Here is a 21,428-nt window from a genome sequence, read left to right on the forward strand (position 1 = left end):
TTATCGTGTACATATTATTTATTAAAGCATTTTGAACAACTCTTTTGCAACATTTTTTAATCGATCTATATTAGAAAAATGGTATTAATATAATCGATCGACAGGGTGGAAAAATGAAAACAAGCAGAAAAAACACTCCTCATATTGTCATTTAGTATTGCCATATAGTTACCTAATTGATATTCATCTTTTCTGAAGCCTATTTTTAATAATAATTAACTCGTTGTTGTTGTTTTAACTCCAGTTTCAGCTTTGTTTTAGTTACCTTGATGTTGGACCGTTGGAGATCTGAGGATCCTCTAAGTGCAGGTTAAAGAAGCAAATATTACGATGTTTCATAATTTTGTTGCAAGTAACTGTGTTTTCTAAAAACGGCTTGACCGGGTTGATTGTATTTTTGGACCTGTCACTCAAAAGAACTACACATCCCACAATCCAGCATTGGCGGTACAGTTGGGAGTTCAAAGTTCAAGTTACAGTAAAAATAGGGTTTTCGCTAGTTACTGCTTGTGAGCTAACAGGAAAAAAGAAGAACTCGTCTTGAAGAGGACGTGTTTCTCGGTTACCACCGCAGCGAAAACCGACCGAGGAACCCCCAAATGGCCCTCAGCTAGTCGGTGCCCGCTCTCACTTTGTTGTTGGTGGATTTACAGACGACGGCTAGCTGGGTGCTAAGGTTAGCACGCAAGCTTGCCAAATAGGCACATAGCAACTGCTGCTAGCTATCGTCACTGGACTGGTACTGTTAAGTCTGGAGCTATGTTCGTGCAGGAGGAAAAAATATTTGCCGGCAAAGTGCTGAAAATACACATCTGCACCATGGACGGCACGGAGTGGTTGGAGGAGGTCACGGAAGACACGACTGTTGAGAAACTAAAGGAGAGGTGCTTGAAACATGTAGGTTTTTCTTGGCTTGTTTGTGTTTGTCCTGCTTCCTTTTTTTTTCGACCTGTCACTCCTCTGCCTGGGGTGCTTTACACTGTGCCATGTCCCTTTCGTAAACTGTCAGTGTCAGTATCACTGGCGCTGTATTTATAGTAACTGGGTAGACTTTGCTATTTATATTTTAGCAAGTTGGTTGTCCCAGTAGCTACTAAGAAACGCATGCTACTTTTTAGCCATTCTATTATTATACAGCTCACTTCACTTCTCCTTCCTTGGGCTATGGCGAAAACTCAAGTAGTGGTTTAAGTTTTGGTTTTCGTGTCAGCCCAGTATATTCTTAAATTAATTAATACGTCTCTGAAACTTCATGAAGTCAGTGCTTAGAGTTTTTAGATGAGTCATGTTTTGTTTACCCAACCAATCCTGAATTTATGATGACAAGGCAAAGACAGAAAGCAGCTAATCCTCCACATAGGGAGACTGTTTTTACTCAGTTTGTATCTTCGGTTAAATATCAGAGCTGATGTAGTTAACTGATTAAAGCTGATCAAGAGAAAACAGATCTAAAGTTATTTTGATAACCAAAACTCGAAAATTTGCTTGTTCCTACAACTGTGTTGTGAGGATCTGGCTTTCTCTGTTGCAGGGGTGTCAGACCCATTTTAATGCATAAGTCATATAGACCAACAGCACCATTGCCATAATCTATGTTAAAAAACAAAGTACACCGCTTTCATTCAAATTTGTCAGAAAGCAGAAGCAGATGGTACTATTTCTAGTTAAAATAGTTAGTTACTAGTTCAATTATTTTATTTTTTAATGACCAGGCCATTTACAAAGCAGATAACTAGCACACTGTGACATGTACAACTTAAAAATTGTGTTTAAGTTTTTTCAATCCACTGTTTCTGTGTAGGATCTTGGTCATCTAGATCATCGGTTGGTTTTTTTTTTGGTTTTTTTCCTTTTTCTCTTCTTTTAAATAACTTTTTCAAATGTCTGTCATTATTGGTCCTACTTATAACAGTAACTGAATGATATTTAAAACAAAGAAAGTGATTAGTTACAATGAGTTATCTGGTTGTGCCTGAGTTGTTTTGTTTTGTGCTTAATTTGTAGTGTGTACATGGAAGTCTAGAAGATCCCAAAACCCTTACACATCATAAACTTATTCATGCTGCTACAGAAAGAGTCCTCTCTGACACAAAAACTGTTGCTGATGAAAATCTCAAAGATAAAGGTATGTAGCGTCTCTCCAGTTTGCCGTGGTTTGCCACAGTTTTCCATGAAGCTAACATGTTTAATGTATGTTGTAGATGTTTTGCTGCTCATAAAGAAAAGACCGCCACCAACCCCTCCAAAGACGGCTGACGTTAGTTCAGAAGACAAGGTAAGTCCTCTGTCCAGTTTTTGGGAAGAAGTCCTTTTTTTAAACATGCATATATTTTATTAACTGCTGTTTATTCTGTTCATCACAGAAGAAACAAGAAAACAAAGCTCCAGATAAAGATGCTATTCTGAAAGCCACCGCCAGCCTATCCACACGCCACACAGACCGTACTGTTACGCAACACAACATCAGAGATGTAAGAGAGGTTTAGCTTTAGCTCACAGGGTGCACTGAAATGTAGATAAATTACAATAATACTTTAAAATATTGTAAATGAGAAATTTACCTGCACTGTACTTGGACTGATAGCTTGTAATTATTTTTAATGTCCTTGTATATTGTTGTTTGTGTTGTTGCAGTTTCAAACAGAGCTCAGAAAAATCCTGGTTTCTCTTATTGAAGTCGCACAGAAGCTTCTTGCCTTGAACCCTGATGCTGTCGAACTATTCAAAAAGGCAAATGGTAAAGTGGAAAATCCCTTAAACCTTTAACCCATTTTCCAGTGGAAAAACTGGGTCTGTCACAGCACCATTAACTTGAATTCATTTCTGCTGTATTATTATTTTTAATCTTTCTAAAATGATTGATTCATCTCTCCAGTTTCTCTCAGGAAAATTAATTGCCCACCTGAGTTTTAACATTTACCAAGTCTGTGGTTAGGGTTAGGATTGGGTTTTATTTTAGCCACAACAATCCATTTGAGAATGCTCAAAATTCAACTTGTTTAAGGCACAGGTTAAAAACTGGTTATGGACAAATCAAGTGTGTGATCATGTATAAGTTGTATAGTTTTAATGTTTTATTTGGGAATAGAATGGTGTGTATGTGTGAGTTTGGTGATGGAGTTTTTATTATAAATGAATTCTGAATTTTTTATGAATTATTATGTCTATTTTTTAATGTTTTATGGACAACAGATGGAAATTAGCCCTTGGCTATAATCTGGCATGTTTACATTCATGTAATTTATTTTACATTTATGTTCATTAACATGCACTGTCCTAAATAAATAAATAAAACATACTAATGGGCACTTTTTAGAAACTAGATGTTATCTTTTATCTGAAGTTGCGCACATTTATTTTGGCAGTGCAGGTTTTCTGTATGTTTGATTGTTCCAAACATTTAGCTGTCAACCAAAGATCTTTTCTCTTTGTGTGTCTGTGTCTCATAGCAATGTTAGATGAAGATGAAGAGGATCGGGTGGATGAAACGGCCCTCCAGCAGCTCACTGAGATGGGTTTCCCTGAGAGCAGAGCAATCAAAGCTCTGAGACTGAACCAGTAAGGCTGTATCTATAGTTATATTTGGGGGGGGGAAAGAATATATATATATATATGGTGAAAACATATCCAGTGGGCATTAATTTGCAGGACAGCACTTTGGAGAAGTATGCACTGATACCAAGGTTCCACGAAAGGGTCTCATAGGAATTGTTCCTTATCTTTGTACCCTAACAGTAGTTTTATCTGATCTCCTTATAGCATGTCAGTGACCCAGGCTATGGAGTGGCTGATTGAGCATGTAGATGACCCCTCTGTGGACACGCCACTACCAGGCCAGGACTCTTCTGGGGCAGCAGGAGCTACGGCAGCTGCCACTCCAGGCCCCCCTGCTTCAGCTTCTGCTTCAGCCTCTGGTCCTAATCCTCACCGCAGCCTATCCAGCCAGTCGAGCACAGACGAGAGCAACAAGCAGGATGAACTCACAGAGATCTTCAAGAGGATCCGCAGGAAAAGGGAGTTCAGACCAGATTCAAGGGTGGGTGCAATTTTAGCTTTTATACAAGACTTCAGATTTTACAAATCTCCTCTCAGGGTTCTCATCAGCTGCATGTTATTTGAGTTATTTGATATTATATTTTGCACTATCCTATTGTATATTACTGTATACTACTATTCTTATTGTATATCTTATTCCTCTGTTCCTCTGTCTCTCTTGCTGCATTGAGCATGTGTATGACAAAAGAATTTTTCCTCCGAATAAATAAAGTTCTTCTTATCTTATCTTATGTGGGACAGGGCCACACTTAAACTTGAGTGATATTCGATTTTGATGGAAGTTTTTTTTTTTTTTTTTTTTTTTTTTTTTTTTACCATAACTTGTTCACATCTTATTAAGTAAGTTTTGTGTCCCCATGATAGCTGCTGGAATTGCTGGAATAGACTTTAGATAGATTTTAACTGTATGTGGGGTTTTTTTGCTTTTTTTAATGAACTCTGCAGGCAGTCATTGCATTGATGGAGATGGGCTTTGATGAAAAGGAGGTGATCGATGCTCTGAGAGTCAATAACAACCAACAGGATGCAGCGGTAAGTTTACACATCGTCAGTAGTTTTACTATTAATAAACAAATTTAACAGTTGGCTCCCTCCCCCCAGTAATTTCTGAAACCTTCCGAAAACAACAAGTCCAGTAACATTGAATACCTGTTTCACTTGTTTTCAGTTAATTTTATACTTTGACTTCCATAAAGATTTTAATTGGTGTCCTTTTTGTTCCTTACTGTGTATTCCTGCAGTGTGAGTGGCTGTTGGGAGACAGGAAACCTTCTCCAGAAGATCTGGACAAAGGCATCGACACCAACAGCCCACTGTTTCAAGCCATCCTGGAAAATCCAGTCGTCCAGCTGGGTTTAACCAATCCCAAAACTCTTCTAGGTATAGTCTCATTGAGTGTAAAAGCCAACGTAGTGTCCTGTTTTTGAAAATTCTCCCCTAAAGTAATATTAAAAACTTTTTGACATCCTTATATTATTGTGTAGTTTTAGGAACTCAAATATAGTCTCATTCTGTAAAATGAGACAGAAAAACCACCAGCAGCTGAAAAAGATCTTGCTGAGACGTCCAGGAAAACTGTTCAAACAGTGTGAAATCATTCTTTTTATTTCATTCACCTGTGTATATATGGTTATTTTATATTATGTTTTGTTGTTTGTGTGATACTAAACATCCATGAAGACTTGTGCTTTGGTTTCGGTGAGTGAAGTTCTGATATTTTATTAGTCTGTTACTTTTTTTCTTGATATCTGTCCCTATAGGTTAGCTAATAACCCAACACTCCACTCGCTTGTTCAAAAACGGTCACTCCTGGCTCCAAAACATGATATATAAAACATAAAGAAGCAATGAAGGCACTAACGTTTAGGCTTTAAGTCACTGAGCCCAAAACCAGCGGTTGACATCAGTGTCCACTTAAGGCATATGACATAGAGAAAGGCCTGTCTACCTGTCTTCACCAGTTGACAGAAGAGGGGAAAGATTTGTGGGTTGGGGGTCTATTATATAACTCACAAATATGCTTTGTGTTTATGTGCAGCGTTTGAAGACATGCTGGAGAATCCTCTGAACAGCACCCAGTGGATGAACGATCCCGAGACCGGCCCTGTCATGCTACAAATATCCAGAATCTTCCAGACCCTCAATCGCACATAGAGCCTCCTGGTGACGACCCCCCCCCCCCCCAAATCCCGTGTATGACTGTGGCAGCTTCGTGTGTATGTGTTTGTGTGTTTGATCACACTGAGGCGTACGCTTGCATGTATGAATGTGTATGTATGAGCGTGGGAGAGACACAAGTATTGTTTTTTGCCTTTTAAAGACAAAGCGAGAGGAGTCAAAGTATGAATGAAGATGTTACAGATATAACTTATTTATAACAATACAGTAAAAACACTTATACAAAACAGATGTTAACATAAAGTTATTATTACAGTAATAATAATAATATAAATTGAGATTTAGTATATTGTTTTTACATTTTAATGATAACAATTTATAGGTATGACAGACATGATTTATTTTATATAATTTGTCCACGTGTAAAAATGACATCAGACATCAATTTAATGTTTACACTTCAACAAAAACTGTTTTCTATGTTTTGCAATATTTAAAAATCAACTGCAGTTTTCAGTGTCTCTTTAAAATGTTTCATCAGTGGTGAATGTGTGGAAGACTTCTGTCAGTATCACATCTTCTTTTTCTTCTCCCTCTGTTTTAATAAAAAATCAGTGCTTTATAATTGAGAGGAAAAAGTAGAGTCAAAGAGGATTTTTAAAAAGAAATCTTCATTGAACTTCTTCAAACATATTTATTTGACTTTCTTGCCTTTTAGAGCAAAACTGTACACTAAATCATGTCTCAGTCATGTTTTTACAAGAAGATTTTATATTAGGCCTATGTGTGTTTACTGTCGATGTGCTCATGATTGTCATATTGTCATGTTGCTCTCGTCTGGCACTTCTTCACCTCTATGAATATCGCGTACCGCAGCACTAGTACAAGAAGAAAGAAGGGTTTGTGTGTTGTCTCAAAAGCATGTACTGGTAGCGAAGAAGTGAAGCTTATCACAAGGTGGTTGCCTTTTTAAACTTAAATTTGAATGATGAAGATGCATGCTCGCTTCATGCTTGAGAGGTGCAAGTGTCTTCAAACATATGTGGAAACAATAGAAGTTGACATGCAACCAATTTCTGTGTTTTGATTTGTTTTTTTGTTTTTTCCTTCTTTTTTTTTCTTCCTTTTTGAGAGCAACAAACATTTATGCTGTCAAACCAAAATGTCACTGTATAACCTGCCTTGTCATTAGATGTACCCAGTGGAGAAAAACCCTGTATTTCTGTGCAATAGCAAGGACTTCTGTTGACCTGTATAGACATATATTTGAGTGTTAGAGATGTGTGAACTGCAATGGGTAGTGTGTTAATAATAGCCTTTGCATTGAGTACTTAAAGTCTCCAGATACATGAAGGAGAGCATTGCCTCTCCTTGTTGTACAAGAGATTTAAAGACAATATGGAGGGTGGTGTGTTTTGCCAAGTTTTTGAGTGTTTTTATTCAATATTTAAAATGTGGTGTTGATGTGACTTTTTGCTCAGGGAGGCTGAGATTGTTTTTCTAAACTTGTCGCTATGGCAAACCTCTGCTCTACCCCCTTCTAGTTTGGCATTTGAGAAATGGCTTTAACTAATCTGTGTAGAACTTTACCTATGAATAAGAGCACCACATCAAATGGTTTGGTAAATGCAATATTTGAAAATATTTAAATGTTTTTAGAGAAAATTGTCTGGTTGAACTATATATTACATTATTTATATCAAAGCCAAACTAGTAATATGTTCATATTTATAACATTTTTAGCAAACCTTGAAGCTAATCTACAAATGTGAAAAAATATAATGCTTCAAATGTTGTTTTTACAAACCATCATTAAAATGTGTTTATGGACTGGTAGGTCACAGTGTGATACAAAGTGATGCAGCATGTTTGAATTTATGGAAACCTTTCTGCACACTGTGCCCAATTGGAAATCTGTCATGGCCATCATGACCAGTTGTCTCACCACCTCCATGCTTTGCATTGGCATGAATACCAAACTATCTTTCCCTCTTAATATTCTGATACGAACATTGGGAGATTGTACGCTTTAGGAAGAAAAATGGCCACAGGAAATGCTGAAAACGGTCAGAAGGAACCCGAACGAACAAAGTGAATTTTATTGCTAAGGGGCAGTGAAGAGGGAGTTGTTGGAGTCTGATTATTGTTTCACCCAGCCCACGTGTCGGACTGTCCCAGATCAACAACCTATGCAATATGCTCACAGTCTGTTCGTTCAAGCAGCCTAATGGCTACTGGCATCTAAATCACTATTGCATTAAAATTATTTTTTGTGGTTGTATGTTGTGTTTTTGTTTCACAGATTCCATTCAGCAATGCCACATTGAAAATCAGTGCAGAATGCCGCCCATCTTTAGGTGGATGGAATTAGTTTACCTGTATACAGTACATTAAATTTAGTTACATTTATAAATATTGCTGTATTTTATTTTATCTAATATTATATATAATATATTTTATCTAATATTTGTTCATTTTCCAGAGGCGGTGGTTTACGACACCAACTGTCTACCATCTATAATCCAGTTTTGAGTTCCCTCCCCAGACGCCTTAACGCCCACTCACATCCTGGGCCATCTGACCTCAGGAAATCGCATGATAAGGTGGGGCCAGGTTTCACAATGAGCTCACCCGAAACCCTGGCGGATTGGGACCCACACCCGTTTTCACACCTTGGCTCATGTGATTAGAGGATCATCAGGGGGTCCTTTTGTCCCTCTTTGGGGGGAAACTCCCACTGGGTTTAAATCTGGGACTCCACCATTTGACCCTTAGAGCTGAAGAAGCTTCTCGGATGAGAGGTGAAACGTCTTCAAGCAACTTAAAGAAGTCCAGATGCTTTTCTTTGCAAGCTCCTTTGACTTGTTCATTTGCTTTTATCTCAGCCTATTTTTAATGTATTCACAATGAAAGTACAATAAAACTTTCTTTAAACCGACCAACTTATAAAATTATATATACAATTATTAAAATTAAAAGGTCGCCTATAGAACTTAGTTGCGTTATGGTGTATGGTAGCAGGACAGGACGCCACTCAGGGTTAACGCAGGGAGACAGAAAGCCGCCACTCTTACATTTATAATTTAGAGTTATGTGTACTGTATGCTTTTGGACACCTATCCATTTTATGGCAAACTGGTCAGGTATCCAGAAATGCACTCGAATCAAAACAGACAAAAACAGAACTATAGGTTATTTGATTTATGGTTCTTTTATTGGTGTTTTACAATTTGAATATTTTGACCATTTTTTGTATTTGTTCTTCAATTGGGCAATTAAATTTAGTTCAAATTTATTTATATAACTCCAAATTCGAAAAAAGTGTCTACAGTATTAAGGTAAAAAAAAAAAAAAACAACAATTTGGCAATCTCCTATGAGCGACTAGGCGACGGTGGGAAAGAAAAACTCTCCTTTAACAGAAAGAAACCTCTGGCAGAGCCAGGCTCAGAGAGGGGCAGACATTTGCTGCAACTGTTTTGTATGTGAGGTGACACTTCTAAATTTTTCCAATTTGTTTACGAGTGAGGGGAGAGGGTAGCAGGAGATCGAGAGACAGTTTGGTCGTGCGACTGCAGTGATGTGGACACTGTACTGGTCCATCATGGTAAAAAGATAGCTGACTGTAAAAGCGAAGCTGTTGATTTATCAGTTGATATATGTCCCTACTCTCACCTATAGTCATGAGCTCTGGGCTTTGACCAAAAGAATGAGATCACGGATACAAGTGTGGGAAATAAGCTCTCTCTGAAGGGTGTCAGGTATCTCCCTTAGAGATAGGGTGAGGCGCTCGGCCATTCAGGATGGGCTCAGAGTAGAACTGCCACTCATCCAAAGGATGTGGTTTGAGCATCGGAGAAGAATACCTCTTGGGTGCCTCTTAGGTGAGGTGTTCTGGACTTGTCCCACTGGGACACACCCTGGGGCAGATGCAGAACATGCTGGAGAGATTATATCTCTCGGCTGGTCTGGGAACATCTTGGTCTTCCCTGAATCAGGTGGCTGGGGAGAGTGAAGTCTGGGCTGCTCTGCTTAGGCTACTGCCCCTGTGACCCTACCCCAGATAAGCAGAAGAATAATATTTTATATAATCATTCCAGAATTGTAACTGGCCTTTATTCCATTGATTTTTTTTATCTTTTGCATAAATCTTTCCAGGTTTTTCTAATCCAGTAATACATAGACTGGAGGATCATTCATGATGATCCATCTCCATCGCATTGGTAATTAATAGTTTAATCTGGGTTTCGTAATACGAAGATTGCTCTAGATGGTCAACATTCTAGTTTGTCTTTTTCTTCTTTGGGCATAATTGATATAACTGCTTTGCTCCATGAGGGGCCATTTTTTTAATCCTTTAGTTTTGTATTGAAGGCCAAAAACAAGCCTTAGCTCAGTTCAAACTGAGTTTTTCAGTTTTCTCAAACTCAGTTTGAAAAACCTCAAACCACTCAAAAGGAAAACCATCTGGGCCACCTCACTTGTTTGCTTTAAGCCTGGAGATGGCGCTGTTTAGCTGCAGCTGTAAATATTTGATTTTGTTGTTCAGTTATGGCAAATAAGTTGGCGTGAATTCAGGGACTTGCCAAATTGTGGCTCACTGTCTATGTGTGGTTGTTTTTTTTTTAATAGACAGTGTTATACAGTCTTTATTTTTGAGATTTCTTTTGCTAGTATTGTACCTGGTTTTGACCTTGATTCATAGAAACACTATGAATACTTTATTTTTGACATCAAGATTGAATTTTGCCTGCTCAGTTAAACGTTTCTTATCCCAGGAACATGTTAGCATGTTTTTCAGCAAGTTGTCTAAAAGAAATGTTCCGAACAAACACAGATCACAAACAACAGATAAGCATAAAAACAACATAATAAATAATAACAAAGAATAGAATTCATCCCACATTATGTAGAATATAAAAACAACAACTAGCTGTTTATCTGCTGGAGAAAAGTTGCTTTTATACCAAGTTGTTCTTCACAGTAGACAGACCATTTAATAATTTGATGGAGTGAGTTTTTGTTCTTTACAGATAAATATCCAAACTATGTCGTCAGTGAAAGCAAGACAAAAATCAAACCATCACTGTTCTTTTCAGTATGGAAATAACATGACAGACACAGGGGCCCTTTTTAGCTCACAACTTCACAGTTTGCTTCAAAGTTCAGTTTGGAATCAATAATCAGAGATATTTATAACGGTGAATTCATTCCACTGTCTGACCCTTAATGGCTGTAACCTGTTGTTTATGAGTATGTGTTCTAAAATCAATCCTCATATCTTTTGTCTTAGATATGTTTCATCGAGAATTGGGCCATGACTGGTGTCTTTGTCCAGCAGCCAACTATTAATGTTCCTGCTTTGACACATATTTGTATACAGGATAAATACTAAGGGTAAAAGCACACATCCCTGTGGGCAGCCAATTGACAATCAAACTTGATTAGAAAGAATTGCATTTATCTGGACTCTTTGAGTCCTGCTAGACAAACAAACAAACAAAATCCCCCAAGACTCCAGCAAAATGTTTTTATTTGGGTTAAATTGTTCTAAAAGCTTTCTGATTAAAATATGAGGATGGATTGTGTTAAAAGCCAAAGAGAGCCAAAAAAGTACTTGAGCACGAGAATCCAGTTAGGTTCAACAAAGGTCACTGTGGGATCTTCTACTCCATTATGTGGCCTGTAATGCTGGCATGCAAACTGCATGGAGTCAACTACATGTTCAGTTTTTCTTAAAATCTCTGACTTTTGAGTTTTTGAGTATTTCCACCATAAATGATATATGAATAAACATTCTGAAATGATTTACAGTTTTAGATTTCGAACCAGGAGCTAAAACTGCGTCTTTCTTTCATTAGTTATATAAATACATATTAAATATGTAATGAAAGTGGGAAGTGTGAAGGACAGTGCTTCTTCAGTTTTAACTTTGAGGAACAGTTACGGATATTACGCAAGCTCTACAAAATCATTCCAAATCTTCAAATTCATATACCATCTTTCACCATTAGATGCCATCATTGGTCAAGACCGCAAGGACAAAACAGGACTAAAGTACAAAAGAAAAAATGTATACATATATTAACGCAAGTGCATGTTGAAATATTAGTTTTTAAGAGAAATTAAATTGACGTTCTTGTGGGTTAATTAAATAGACATATCAGAGAAAAAAATTGATTAACATTATTTAAACAGGTTCTTTAGGAAGTCGTGTTACAAAAATGCAGTGCGCATGAATCCAGTTAAAAATAAGATATTTTTAAAAAGTAATATTAATAGTAAAAAGCATCTGTGATGCAAGGCGGGATTTCAGTTTCCAGTATTACGAGTATAGTCTGGAAGCTAATCACGCATGCGCATTGTGCGCGTTTGGGAAGGCTGGGATAATAATTGCATTTCTATGGGCAGAGCGCGAAGACACTGCTGATCCTCGCTGCATTGCTCGAGCCCCAAACGTATGCTTATTTTTTATCTAACATGGAGGGTTTAACACTGAGGTAGATTTCCAGCCTTAAGACCCGCGTACGCTGTACTTTTTTACTGGTGAGCCTCCCGTTTTCTCCCTGTGTTGTTTCGGCCCAAAGTCTGCCGTGGAGCGGTTGTCACACAGGCCGCGGATCGGTTCTTGTTGTTGGGAGGGGACCACACTGACTCGCCTCCAAGCTAGCATTATTAGCTGGCTATAATGCGTCGCTGCCGCTGGTGTGTTTTCTATATAGCAGGCTCCTGTTTATTGAGACAGGTCCTTGGTTAACCGTTTACCCGACGGAACGAAAGTGTGACTTGGACTTACACCACACCTTTCAAGGTAATGTCTTGCCAGCTAGCTAACGTCATTCATGGGACCATTGAGTGGTCCTGCTGTACAGCACACACTAGCAAGCTAGCGGTTAGCTGGTGATAGTTAGCTGCTTTGCGTTTCATTGCATGGCCGCTTAGTAGACCAAATGTTAAGAAAATCTTTACTGTTTCAGCTAACGGTTGATCCCGTTAATAACGTTATCGTAACGTTAGCCTGCTAACGTATTAAAGTATGTTAACATTAGTTATGGCCTTGCAGCGTTTACAGTACTGTTGTGGGCCGTTAATGTAAATGAAATTGTTACAGGTTTGTTTATTATTATTATTAATATTTTTACAGGTAATGCGATAACTTAAACTCATGACCAAAGAGAACTTTAGATTTCTGACAAACGGAAAAAATCCGTTAGAACTCATGTGTGATAAGCAGGTGTGCACTAGTTTTCTGTCAAAACCATACTAAATTTAGTCAGTATCCTTCTATTAACCTATTAATGTAATTAGTATTGCCTTTTAGGCTGTTGACAGGATAAGACAGTCAGAACCTGTCGAACCGTTGTCCAAGTAAAAGGTGAACACCTATATGACAAAGAAGTTAAAAGTGAAACTGCTGTGATTTTGATCTAACTAATCAGAAAACACAAGTCTGCTTGGCTGACTGACATTGATAATTTGTAAGTTTGTATTTGAGGTGGAATACATTTTGTCTAAAGTTGGCAACTGCTACTAGAGTTGTGTTGCGCAGTGTAGACGTGAGTATCAAATTTCTAAACTATGACAAAGATTGATCACATTCCTTTTGTCTACATGTACTTGTTGCAAGTAAACTTACTGTGATCACAAAGGTTAAACCAACATCATATCCTTTGCTTTGCAGTTGTGCAATAGTACAGTCAACTGTCTGCTTGTCAAAATGTACATAATGATCATAAAGATTCATTCTTGCAGTCACCATGACTTCAGTTCAAGGTGATTTAAGAAATAGTTGCTGCTTGGAAATCTCAAGTCTATTGTCTACTGTTTGACATCATGAGTGACTGCGAAATGCCTCTTTGACACTTGTGTCTCAATGACCACATGTAATTCTAATGGGTCACTAAAGGAAGGAAATAAAAAAACAACATATTCTGTTGATAAGCAACAAACATTGTAGTCAGTGAGATTTCAGTTAAATATGTATCAGAAAATCACTTATGAGTCATTTTAAAGGAATTTGTCACTTGGCAAATCATGCCTGGCTAATATCATATTATTTGGCATTGGCTCTTACTCAGCATAATGTCCTGTATAATTTTATCTTTAACAATGTGCTTTTTTTTTTGTTTTTTTTGTTTTTTTGGTTAAAGATGGATGTTGATTTGTGTGCTGGCGGGGACAGTACTAAGAGAACAGTAGAACTGGCCGGGGTTGCAGAAGGCACAATGGACGTTGTACCTTTGGAGATGTATGACTCCGCCAGAGCAAAAATAGCAGCCAACCTACGGTGGCTGTTTGCCAAAGCCTACGGTATTGGTAAGTAATTTTACTTGCATTCATGCTACACAAATGTCATGTCTCACAGTTACTTCAGATGTTGTTGTTGGCACATTGTGTTTACTGCTCTCTACAGTGATAGTCAGCAGATTGTGTTGCGCTCCAGCAGCGAAACTTTGACAGCAAAAACCCAAGAGGAAGAAATACTTGTGTCTGTGCTCTTGAGCCAAAACTGTTTCCCCCCCATGGCACTTGGCAACCGAACTCCCATACTGACTCACCAGATCCTTCCATTCTTGTAGGGCGGCCAGTGAGAATGAGCCCAAATCGGCCTGAGTGACAGGCACTAAGGATTAGGCTATATCTGTTTGACTGTAGTCAGAGCATGGAAAATACTGATCTGCACTGCCAGTCACTCGCACTGCCTGTTGAGATTGTATCGGCATTAGTAACTTTGTCAGATAGGGGCAGGTTTTCCTGCTTTGTCTGTGGTTGCTTTTTCCAAGAGTGGAATACATTTTAAGGGTGAAATGAGTTATGTGAAATTTAAGGTAAGCATTTTAGGATCTGTTTTAGTGAAGTTGTGGAACTAGGACCCTTTTAAAAAAGTCCTACTGTTTACCTTTAGTACAGTTGATATCCTTTCACGATATGTGCATATTTTATGTTAGGTGGCAAAAGGAATTATGGAGACATTGTTATATAAAATCTTCTGCAATTTATTTCACAAAGACTACATTTGAGTCAACCACTGTCTGCTGAGCTTTGATACATAACTGTTGCATGTGCACCGCACTGTTCTGACGATATTGTAAACAATTGAATTGCAGCTGCTCTTCTGTGCTAAAGTTCTCCGTCAAACATACTTTTCTGCAATATGTTTTGTATAGAAAAAAGTTTTCATGTTGGAGCTAAGGGTGGGTGATACAATCTCTAAATTATATTACGATGTTTCAAAGAAATTGCAGTGATGATATTTATGATACAAAATAAAAATACTGAACATTTTATCTAAAATTGTAACTTGCAGACAGTAGAATTTGTTGGTGCAAACAAAACAAAGGACATTTTCCATCCCTTTTTTTCCCCAATGAACTACTGTCATTGATGACAGACTACCTAATTAGACCTGTGAATCTGTTGCCTCAAGATTCCAACAGCAGCAGCACCAGTATTATAGAGATCAATAGTTGTGACACAGCCTATGTAAAATGTGATCACAAATGTAGTGTAGGTAGCATTTTTCCTGGAAACCTTAAGTAAAAGTAGAACATACTGCTTAACACTTAAGTATAACAATAACTTAACTGGTTTAATCTTGTAATTCTTTAGGAGCCTGCAAAAATATTTTCACATAATAATTAAACTGAAAAATGCTTGGATGTTATGTCTTGGGTTGAGCTTTGTAATCCCACTTTTACCACTATTTGGATTGGCATCATGTCCTTGGCCGCTCGTTATGTAACCGTGTCAGTAATTGAGTGATTTCAAGCCACCATTTTGCTCTTCCTGTCATATGGAGCAAAACTAGCAAGCGCTCCAGTAATACGTAGTTGCGTGATTTGTTTACGTTTTGGTTGCAACTGATGACTGGTCACGTGCCTTCCTAGCTCGGTTGTACTTGACAGTTTTTTTTTGTTTGTTTTTTTTCTCCTCCCCACAAGTAGTAAAACAAGTTTCTTGCATATTTCGCATAGTGTTGTGCTTGGGGTTAAAGGTTGTTGATGTAGCTTAGTCTGTAGGTACTAAATTGTCAAGCCTGACACACTGGTCTGGCTGTCTAACATGTCTGGATTGTCTTGTTTTGCATGCTAGGGAATGTGCACGCAAGAGAGTCCTATGCCGTTGATATTAAAATATGACACTTTTATATCATGGAAAATCTATGCCACATTAACTTGGTGGGTATGATGTGAAATCCCTTAAGTTAAGTGAGAGCTCACCAATATATGAATTTACAGGAGAGAGTTACAGAAATGCTATGGAACCCTTTTAGTAAGAGATGACTTTAAGGTAAACTGGACCCACTGGTTGCAGTGGGGATATCTACACTTTACACTTACATGAGTTGCTCATACATGATTTTGTGCTTCTACTAATGCTTGAGGAAGTTTGGAAATGTGGTGACTTTCATGCAGTCTATGCACCACATTGCTTGGTGACTCTACTTTGTATCAGTGTTTAATCTAAGCATGCAGCCCACTTTTTATCAGAAATCTTTTAACGGCTCAACGGTTAAATGTGAATGCTCCAGTAGTTGGGTCTCTTGTGGGGAAAAAAAAGTGTTGCATTGAAACCTTTGTTGGAAACCTGTCCTGTAGACAGACAAACACACGTCATGAAACATTACAGTCATGTTGTCCAGTTTTTCTATTTTCTTACTTAACTCCAGTAAATCCAAGGAGAAACTATAATATGTGAATGTTGCCTTAATTTCTCTCAAAGAAGCTTTATTGGATTGGTAAAAGTTTTACCAACAGAAATGATTTTCACTTTTTGGTGCTTGGTTAGTCACCAGTGCCTGACAGCATTTCACAAGTTGGTTCACTAAAGACATCTTTGAAGGACTGCTAGTTACCTTTTTTTATGTGCTGCAGGGTGTTTCCTTATCATAGTGGTTGAAGTTGGTTATATATAATATAAACCTCAGCTATCTGATTCATAAATCCCTCCATTCACTGCTTTGTGTGTGTGTGCTGGCTCAGTTTAGTCTCTGACCATTATTTCAGAGGCTTATTACAAGCTTTCCTTTGTATTTTGTGGTCTCTTTATATTTGTGGTCATTACTCAGATTTCCTAATGCCAGTGGTGCATTCATTCTAAACAAATGACAGCAAGATTGGATTCAAAGGTAATCTGGGTTATGGATGGAAAACTATTGTTTCCATTGCCTGTTTTTTAAGGCCAGCATTTTGCTCTAAAGCCCTCTTTGTTTAAGGTTCATTACTAAGGCTCATACTTTTGTCTGAGTTCATATCAAGGCTTGTAGGAGTCTGCTCTGTCATTTCGCTGTCTGTCATCATAGGCCTTGGCTAACGATGCAGTCTGAAAGATGGTGCTTAAAAGCCACTTCCTAAGGACAAAAATGATGCACCACACACAAACTTGGGTGGAGATCCTTTTCTGTTACAATGGAAAGTGTAAAGCAGCCCAGTGCTTTGGTGGCCCAGAAGGAGGGAACTCTCAGCTGCAGTCACAATTGCCTTTTCCCATGGGGACTCAATAAATTAGGGCCATTTTATTTTCACCCTATGGCTCATCTGGTCTTTGCTACAGTGTACTCTTGTTTGCTTGGCTTGTTCACTGGCTGACGGAGAGAAACAGCCTAAAGAGCTGTGATGTAATTTCATTGTAAAGAGTATAACAATCTTTGGATGTTGGGGTCATCTAGTTTTCATCTAGTTTGTTTTCACCTGTCTGGTTCCCCTCCTCCTTGCACAAGGTTGTATTTGTCAATATGGTCTCCTGTCCTTACTACCCTCTATGTTTGCCACAGCTGCTGGCAACATGCGTGTCAGACAGCCAGACACAACACCAGCGAGGGTTAGAACTTGTGATGGCTGCATGCACAGTACTGGTTCTTGCCCATGTTTGCTTGTGCTGACCATGGTATAGTCCTGGTCCTGGTTGGCTGACTTTGCTGGGTCTTGTTGCCAGGCCAGGTTCTCCAGCTCCACCCATCCCAGTTAGTAAATTTGTCAGCCTGGCTCTGGGTAATAGGAACACAGGGGGGCAGCTGCCACATGACATCAGTGTCTGTTGAATGTATTCAAACGTGAAGACTCGCCCTGACCAGACCCTTTTGTTTTCACACACAGTTACTCCAATGTTACTGTTTGTTTATATACTCAAACACTGCTCTTTAGGAATGATCAAAACTGCTGGGTGTTTGGTGTAATAGATTATTGTTGTGCAATGACGTCTTCATTTCTTATGGGGGTTGGCAGCATGTTGGCCTGTGTTTCAGTGATGCATGCAGAATACCGATTACAGGATCGATATGATCTGAGCAGCTACTGAAATAAGGGCGGGATGGCAAATATATTAAATCTGCGATTTTAAATGTAATACTTCTTTGCAGTTTATTTTTACACAACAACAAATGTTCATCATGTTCTGGGCAGGATACCAGATATGTAAACTACTATATTAGTGGACAAATACAGCAGCTATTGTTGTTTTTTCTTTCAAGTGCCTTATATCACTATATCATAGCCCTGATGAACTTATACCACCTTCTTACTCATTGTTATAGTTGTATGAATCAAATAGATGACTACAAGACAACAGGTAACAGCTCACAACTAATGTTCAACTAACAGGACAAACATTGTGGCACAAACTGTTTTATTTTTAAAATTATACCATTGAACAGCATGCTGAAAAATGTTAGCTAGGAAGGGGCCAAGAACAGAGAGGAAATTCACCAACATAACTTGCGATTGCTGTTTAGCTTCTTTAGCTTTATTTCTATTGCTTCTGATTGGTCTGACTGGAGCTCAGGTAACTAGCAGGGCCGGTGGGTCTTTTTACCTAGAGACAAAATGATTTTTTTCTAGGTTTGGGACAAAAAGTTCAAAATAGGTTTTAAAGCTGCATTTCCCACTTCCCTGTGATACAAGTTTTTGGTCATATTTCTACATTATCAGATTTGATGCATGAGAACAAAAGCTCCTAATTACTTCATAAGTTTCATCACCAAATAACAAGACGGTGAGAGGTTGTGTGAAGTCAGGGTGTGTGCTCAGGGAGGGGCAGAAACAAATTTAACATCACAAGAGAGGAGAGTAGAAAAGAAATATTTTGCATTTGGATGCAATTTAGGAACCCCCAACCTGTGATGTTAAGTAAAATAATCAAGTCCTCATTATAATTAAAATTTCCTCAAGTCTGTAGGGGTTCTTTTTTGGAATCAGTATTCAGGCACACATTTTTTACAGTCAATATAGTAATAAATTAGTCATTTATATTGGTTATCTCCGCAAAAATTCTCTTATTCTTGACCATTGGAAAAGAAATTGGAAAAGAAAGCCTGCATCTGATGTTTTCTAAACTTACAGCTTTATACATGACAAGTCTATTGTGTCGATTGTTTATTAAGGAATTATTTTTTCCTTAAAATTTTATTGAATTTACATTCTTCTCAAAGGCTCTGTACATATGTACCATGCCTGCTTTTACAGTTCATCTTTTGCGCTTGGTACTTCATCATCCACTAAACCAGTTGCTAGAAGCTATCCACCATCCAGTTTTTGTGAATAGGAGATTGCTGACGAGTGGCTCCCTTTATCCTGTCAGTCAGTGCAGAGGCTAAGAACACAACACACGCACGCACGCACACACACACACACACACACACACACACACACACACACACACACACACACAGCTCATGCCGTATTACTGGGGCTCAGACAGCGTTAAGAACAGATTTTACAGAACAGGGTCATTTCAATCATGTCCCTGTTCTGTTTTGAATTTGGACAGGTTTGCACATGCCTTTACACCCATTTTATTCCTGTGTCTGGTTTACCTTACAGTAAAAATGTAGTTTGTGCATGCCTCGAGAGAGCCGCTTTGTCTCATGCCCATATATGGCTGTGGTTTCTGTTTTTGAGAATGACTTCATATTCAAAGCAACAGAATTGTCTCTGTAGGTCAACTGGGTTTTTTTGTGGGTTTCGGGGGGGGGGGGGGAGGTCCACAGTGTCACCTGAGAAGTCTCACTGAGGTCTTGGCTTATCAAGGATCTGTTTCCCTGATACGCTCCTGAGGAAATGCTTTGTAACTTGCAATTACAAAAGTTCATGTTTGCTACAAGTAAACTAATAGTGGTATGGAACAAATATTACATGGAAAGCACTGGGCTTTGTCACATTACTGTAGCCTGTAGATGAGGCAGTCAGAGCTGTGGCTGCTTTTTTATGTAGTATTTTGTATGTTATCTTAACCAGCTTTTGTATGTCTTCAGTCCATGTATAGTTTGATCTAGTGTTAACCTCACATACTGCTTCAGGATGTTTCCTGTATTTTGGGCACTGACTTCCCCCTCAAACACTCTCTCCATTGCAGACCATATTCCAGAGGACTTAAGGGACCCGTTCTATACAGACCAGTATGACCAGGAACACATCAAGCCACCTGTCATTCGTCTGCTGCTGTCCTGTGAGCTTTACTGCCGTGTGTGTGCCCTCATCCTCAAAACTGAGCAGGCAGTGTCTCTTCAGTCCCACATGTCTGTCATCCAAGCTCTGTCCAGGAAGGGCATTTATGTGGTGGAGAGTGATGACACACCCGTTACAGAGGGGGACCTGGCCTGTATGCCGATCAAAATGGTGAGTGCAAAATCCTCTCAAATTTTGCAGTATTTTGTGGCAATAACACCTAATATTGTCACCTGCCTGTCTAGTGAGTCTCCTGTCCAGTCGATGGACAGTTAGTAGTACTGGTTCTGCTTTGACACATGGTAAACTGGTGTAGCAGTACGTAAGGAAGGCCTCCACCTGCTGCATGTTCTTGTTAGATTGGCCCTCCACCTTGTGGTAGATCTCCAAAGCCTAAAGTAAACTATCTTCTCTCCTGAAAGCCAGTAAGGAAACACGAAATTGGAAGGGCAGGGGCTAGCAGGTTAGTGATGAATGAATTTGTGGAAAAATAAGTTTGGGAGCTGATTTGTTATTTTCACATGTAGCTGCTGCTTGGGTTTGAAATTAAAACGTACTATAATACTGGTATGTTAATGCTTTTATTGATCAGCTGACACATGCAGTCTCATATAGGCCGTGAAACTGTAATAGCAATTACAAAGTGTATCTCAGCAGCACAGATTGTCTATCAGGGGATGAGCTCTTCCTGCTTCAGATGCATTATCTTTCTTCAGTGAAGTCAGTGAAAGTTAGTAGTCCGTTTATTATTATCCAGCAATACCAGCAAACCTAAAAACATCTGTCAGTGCACATAAAACCAAAAACATTTGCAGATTCTTTACATTATCCACTTTGTAAAGAGTTTTAAGCATGCTTTGCTTTTAGTACAGTGTCCAGAATATTTGAATATTTCCTGCATCATATCTATTCAAATGGATAAGTGACATTTGACTGCTGGCATGCAAGGTGTGTATGGGGTTACCGTGAAAGGTGTGGGTGTGATTTTTTTTTTTTTTTTTCCCCCCCTTCATTGTGCAAAGGTGTTGTTGTCCTTAATCTGTCTTGAAAGAGTTTAGCCACAGTTAATTTAATTAACACAAACACTTATTTCATACTATATATGCTTTTGTAATGAGTCTTTTCCCACTACTCACAGGTTACTCATATCTTTACTAACAGTTTGCTCTTTTTACACAAGTTAAAAGATAAACATCATTGTGATGTTAAAAGATGATACCACAGTATCAGATAAACCACCGTGTGTTTTTTATGTAAATACAACAGGAGGCAGAGGTTAGTTGTCAGTAATTATTATTACTGATGAGCTTACTCT

The 21,428-nt window shown here is 38.5% G+C and overlaps 2 protein-coding genes across 7 annotated transcripts in view; both read left to right on the forward strand.

The window, feature by feature from the left end:
- The first annotated feature begins 297 nt into the window (after positions 1 to 297).
- ubac1 (UBA domain containing 1) lies at positions 298 to 8,611 on the forward strand. 3 transcript variants are annotated; one of them, XR_014923398.1, is made up of 12 exons: positions 298 to 897; positions 2,005 to 2,125; positions 2,202 to 2,275; positions 2,364 to 2,471; positions 2,635 to 2,737; positions 3,450 to 3,558; positions 3,760 to 4,036; positions 4,501 to 4,587; positions 4,797 to 4,935; positions 5,594 to 5,718; positions 7,976 to 8,030; positions 8,156 to 8,611. XR_014923398.1 is itself a non-coding variant. In XM_085476149.1 (11 exons), exons 1-10 carry the CDS (start codon positions 760 to 762, stop codon positions 5,707 to 5,709), a joined length of 1,272 nt encoding a protein of 423 aa, XP_085332275.1. In that variant the 5' UTR covers positions 298 to 759; the 3' UTR covers positions 5,710 to 5,718; positions 8,156 to 8,611. The 3 variants fall into 3 exon arrangements, 2 of the variants coding, with proteins under 2 accessions (XP_085332275.1, XP_085332274.1); XM_085476149.1 differs by lacking the exon at positions 7,976 to 8,030; XM_085476148.1 differs by lacking the exons at positions 7,976 to 8,030; positions 8,156 to 8,611 and having other exon boundaries at positions 5,594 to 7,954.
- A 3,433-nt stretch (positions 8,612 to 12,044) lies between these two features.
- The window catches only part of camsap1b (calmodulin regulated spectrin-associated protein 1b), a 29,826-nt gene continuing 20,442 nt past the window's right edge, over positions 12,045 to 21,428 (forward strand). For 3 of the 4 annotated variants that reach the window (XM_085476150.1, XM_085476153.1, XM_085476152.1), the window contains exons 1-3: positions 12,045 to 12,483; positions 13,823 to 13,988; positions 20,022 to 20,284. In XM_085476150.1, the coding sequence (XP_085332276.1) occupies positions 13,823 to 13,988; positions 20,022 to 20,284 (429 nt within the window). In that variant the 5' untranslated portion in view covers positions 12,045 to 12,483. The remainder of the gene's footprint in view (positions 12,484 to 13,822; positions 13,989 to 20,021; positions 20,285 to 21,428) is intronic. The other variant, XM_085476151.1, reaches the window with a different exon arrangement.

This window comes from Copadichromis virginalis, linkage group LG12 (genome assembly GCF_057382275.1).
Source record: "Copadichromis virginalis isolate Kocher_CV1m ecotype Utaka linkage group LG12, C_Virginalis_male_GT1.1, whole genome shotgun sequence".
Classification (NCBI taxonomy): domain Eukaryota; kingdom Metazoa; phylum Chordata; class Actinopteri; order Cichliformes; family Cichlidae; genus Copadichromis; species Copadichromis virginalis.

What these genes read in the sequence shown, in the direction of transcription:
- ubac1 (XM_085476149.1), top strand. Translation starts at nt 760, where the DNA reads ATGTTCGTGCAGGAGGAAAAAATATTTGCCGGCAAAGTGCTGAAAATA. An exon ending in ACAACCAACAGGATGCAGCG is followed by an intron (nt 4,588 to 4,796) that starts GTAAGTTTACAC and finishes GTATTCCTGCAG; the next exon opens with TGTGAGTGGCTGTTGGGAGA. An exon ending in CAATCCCAAAACTCTTCTAG is followed by an intron (nt 4,936 to 5,593) that starts GTATAGTCTCAT and finishes GTTTATGTGCAG; the next exon opens with CGTTTGAAGACATGCTGGAG.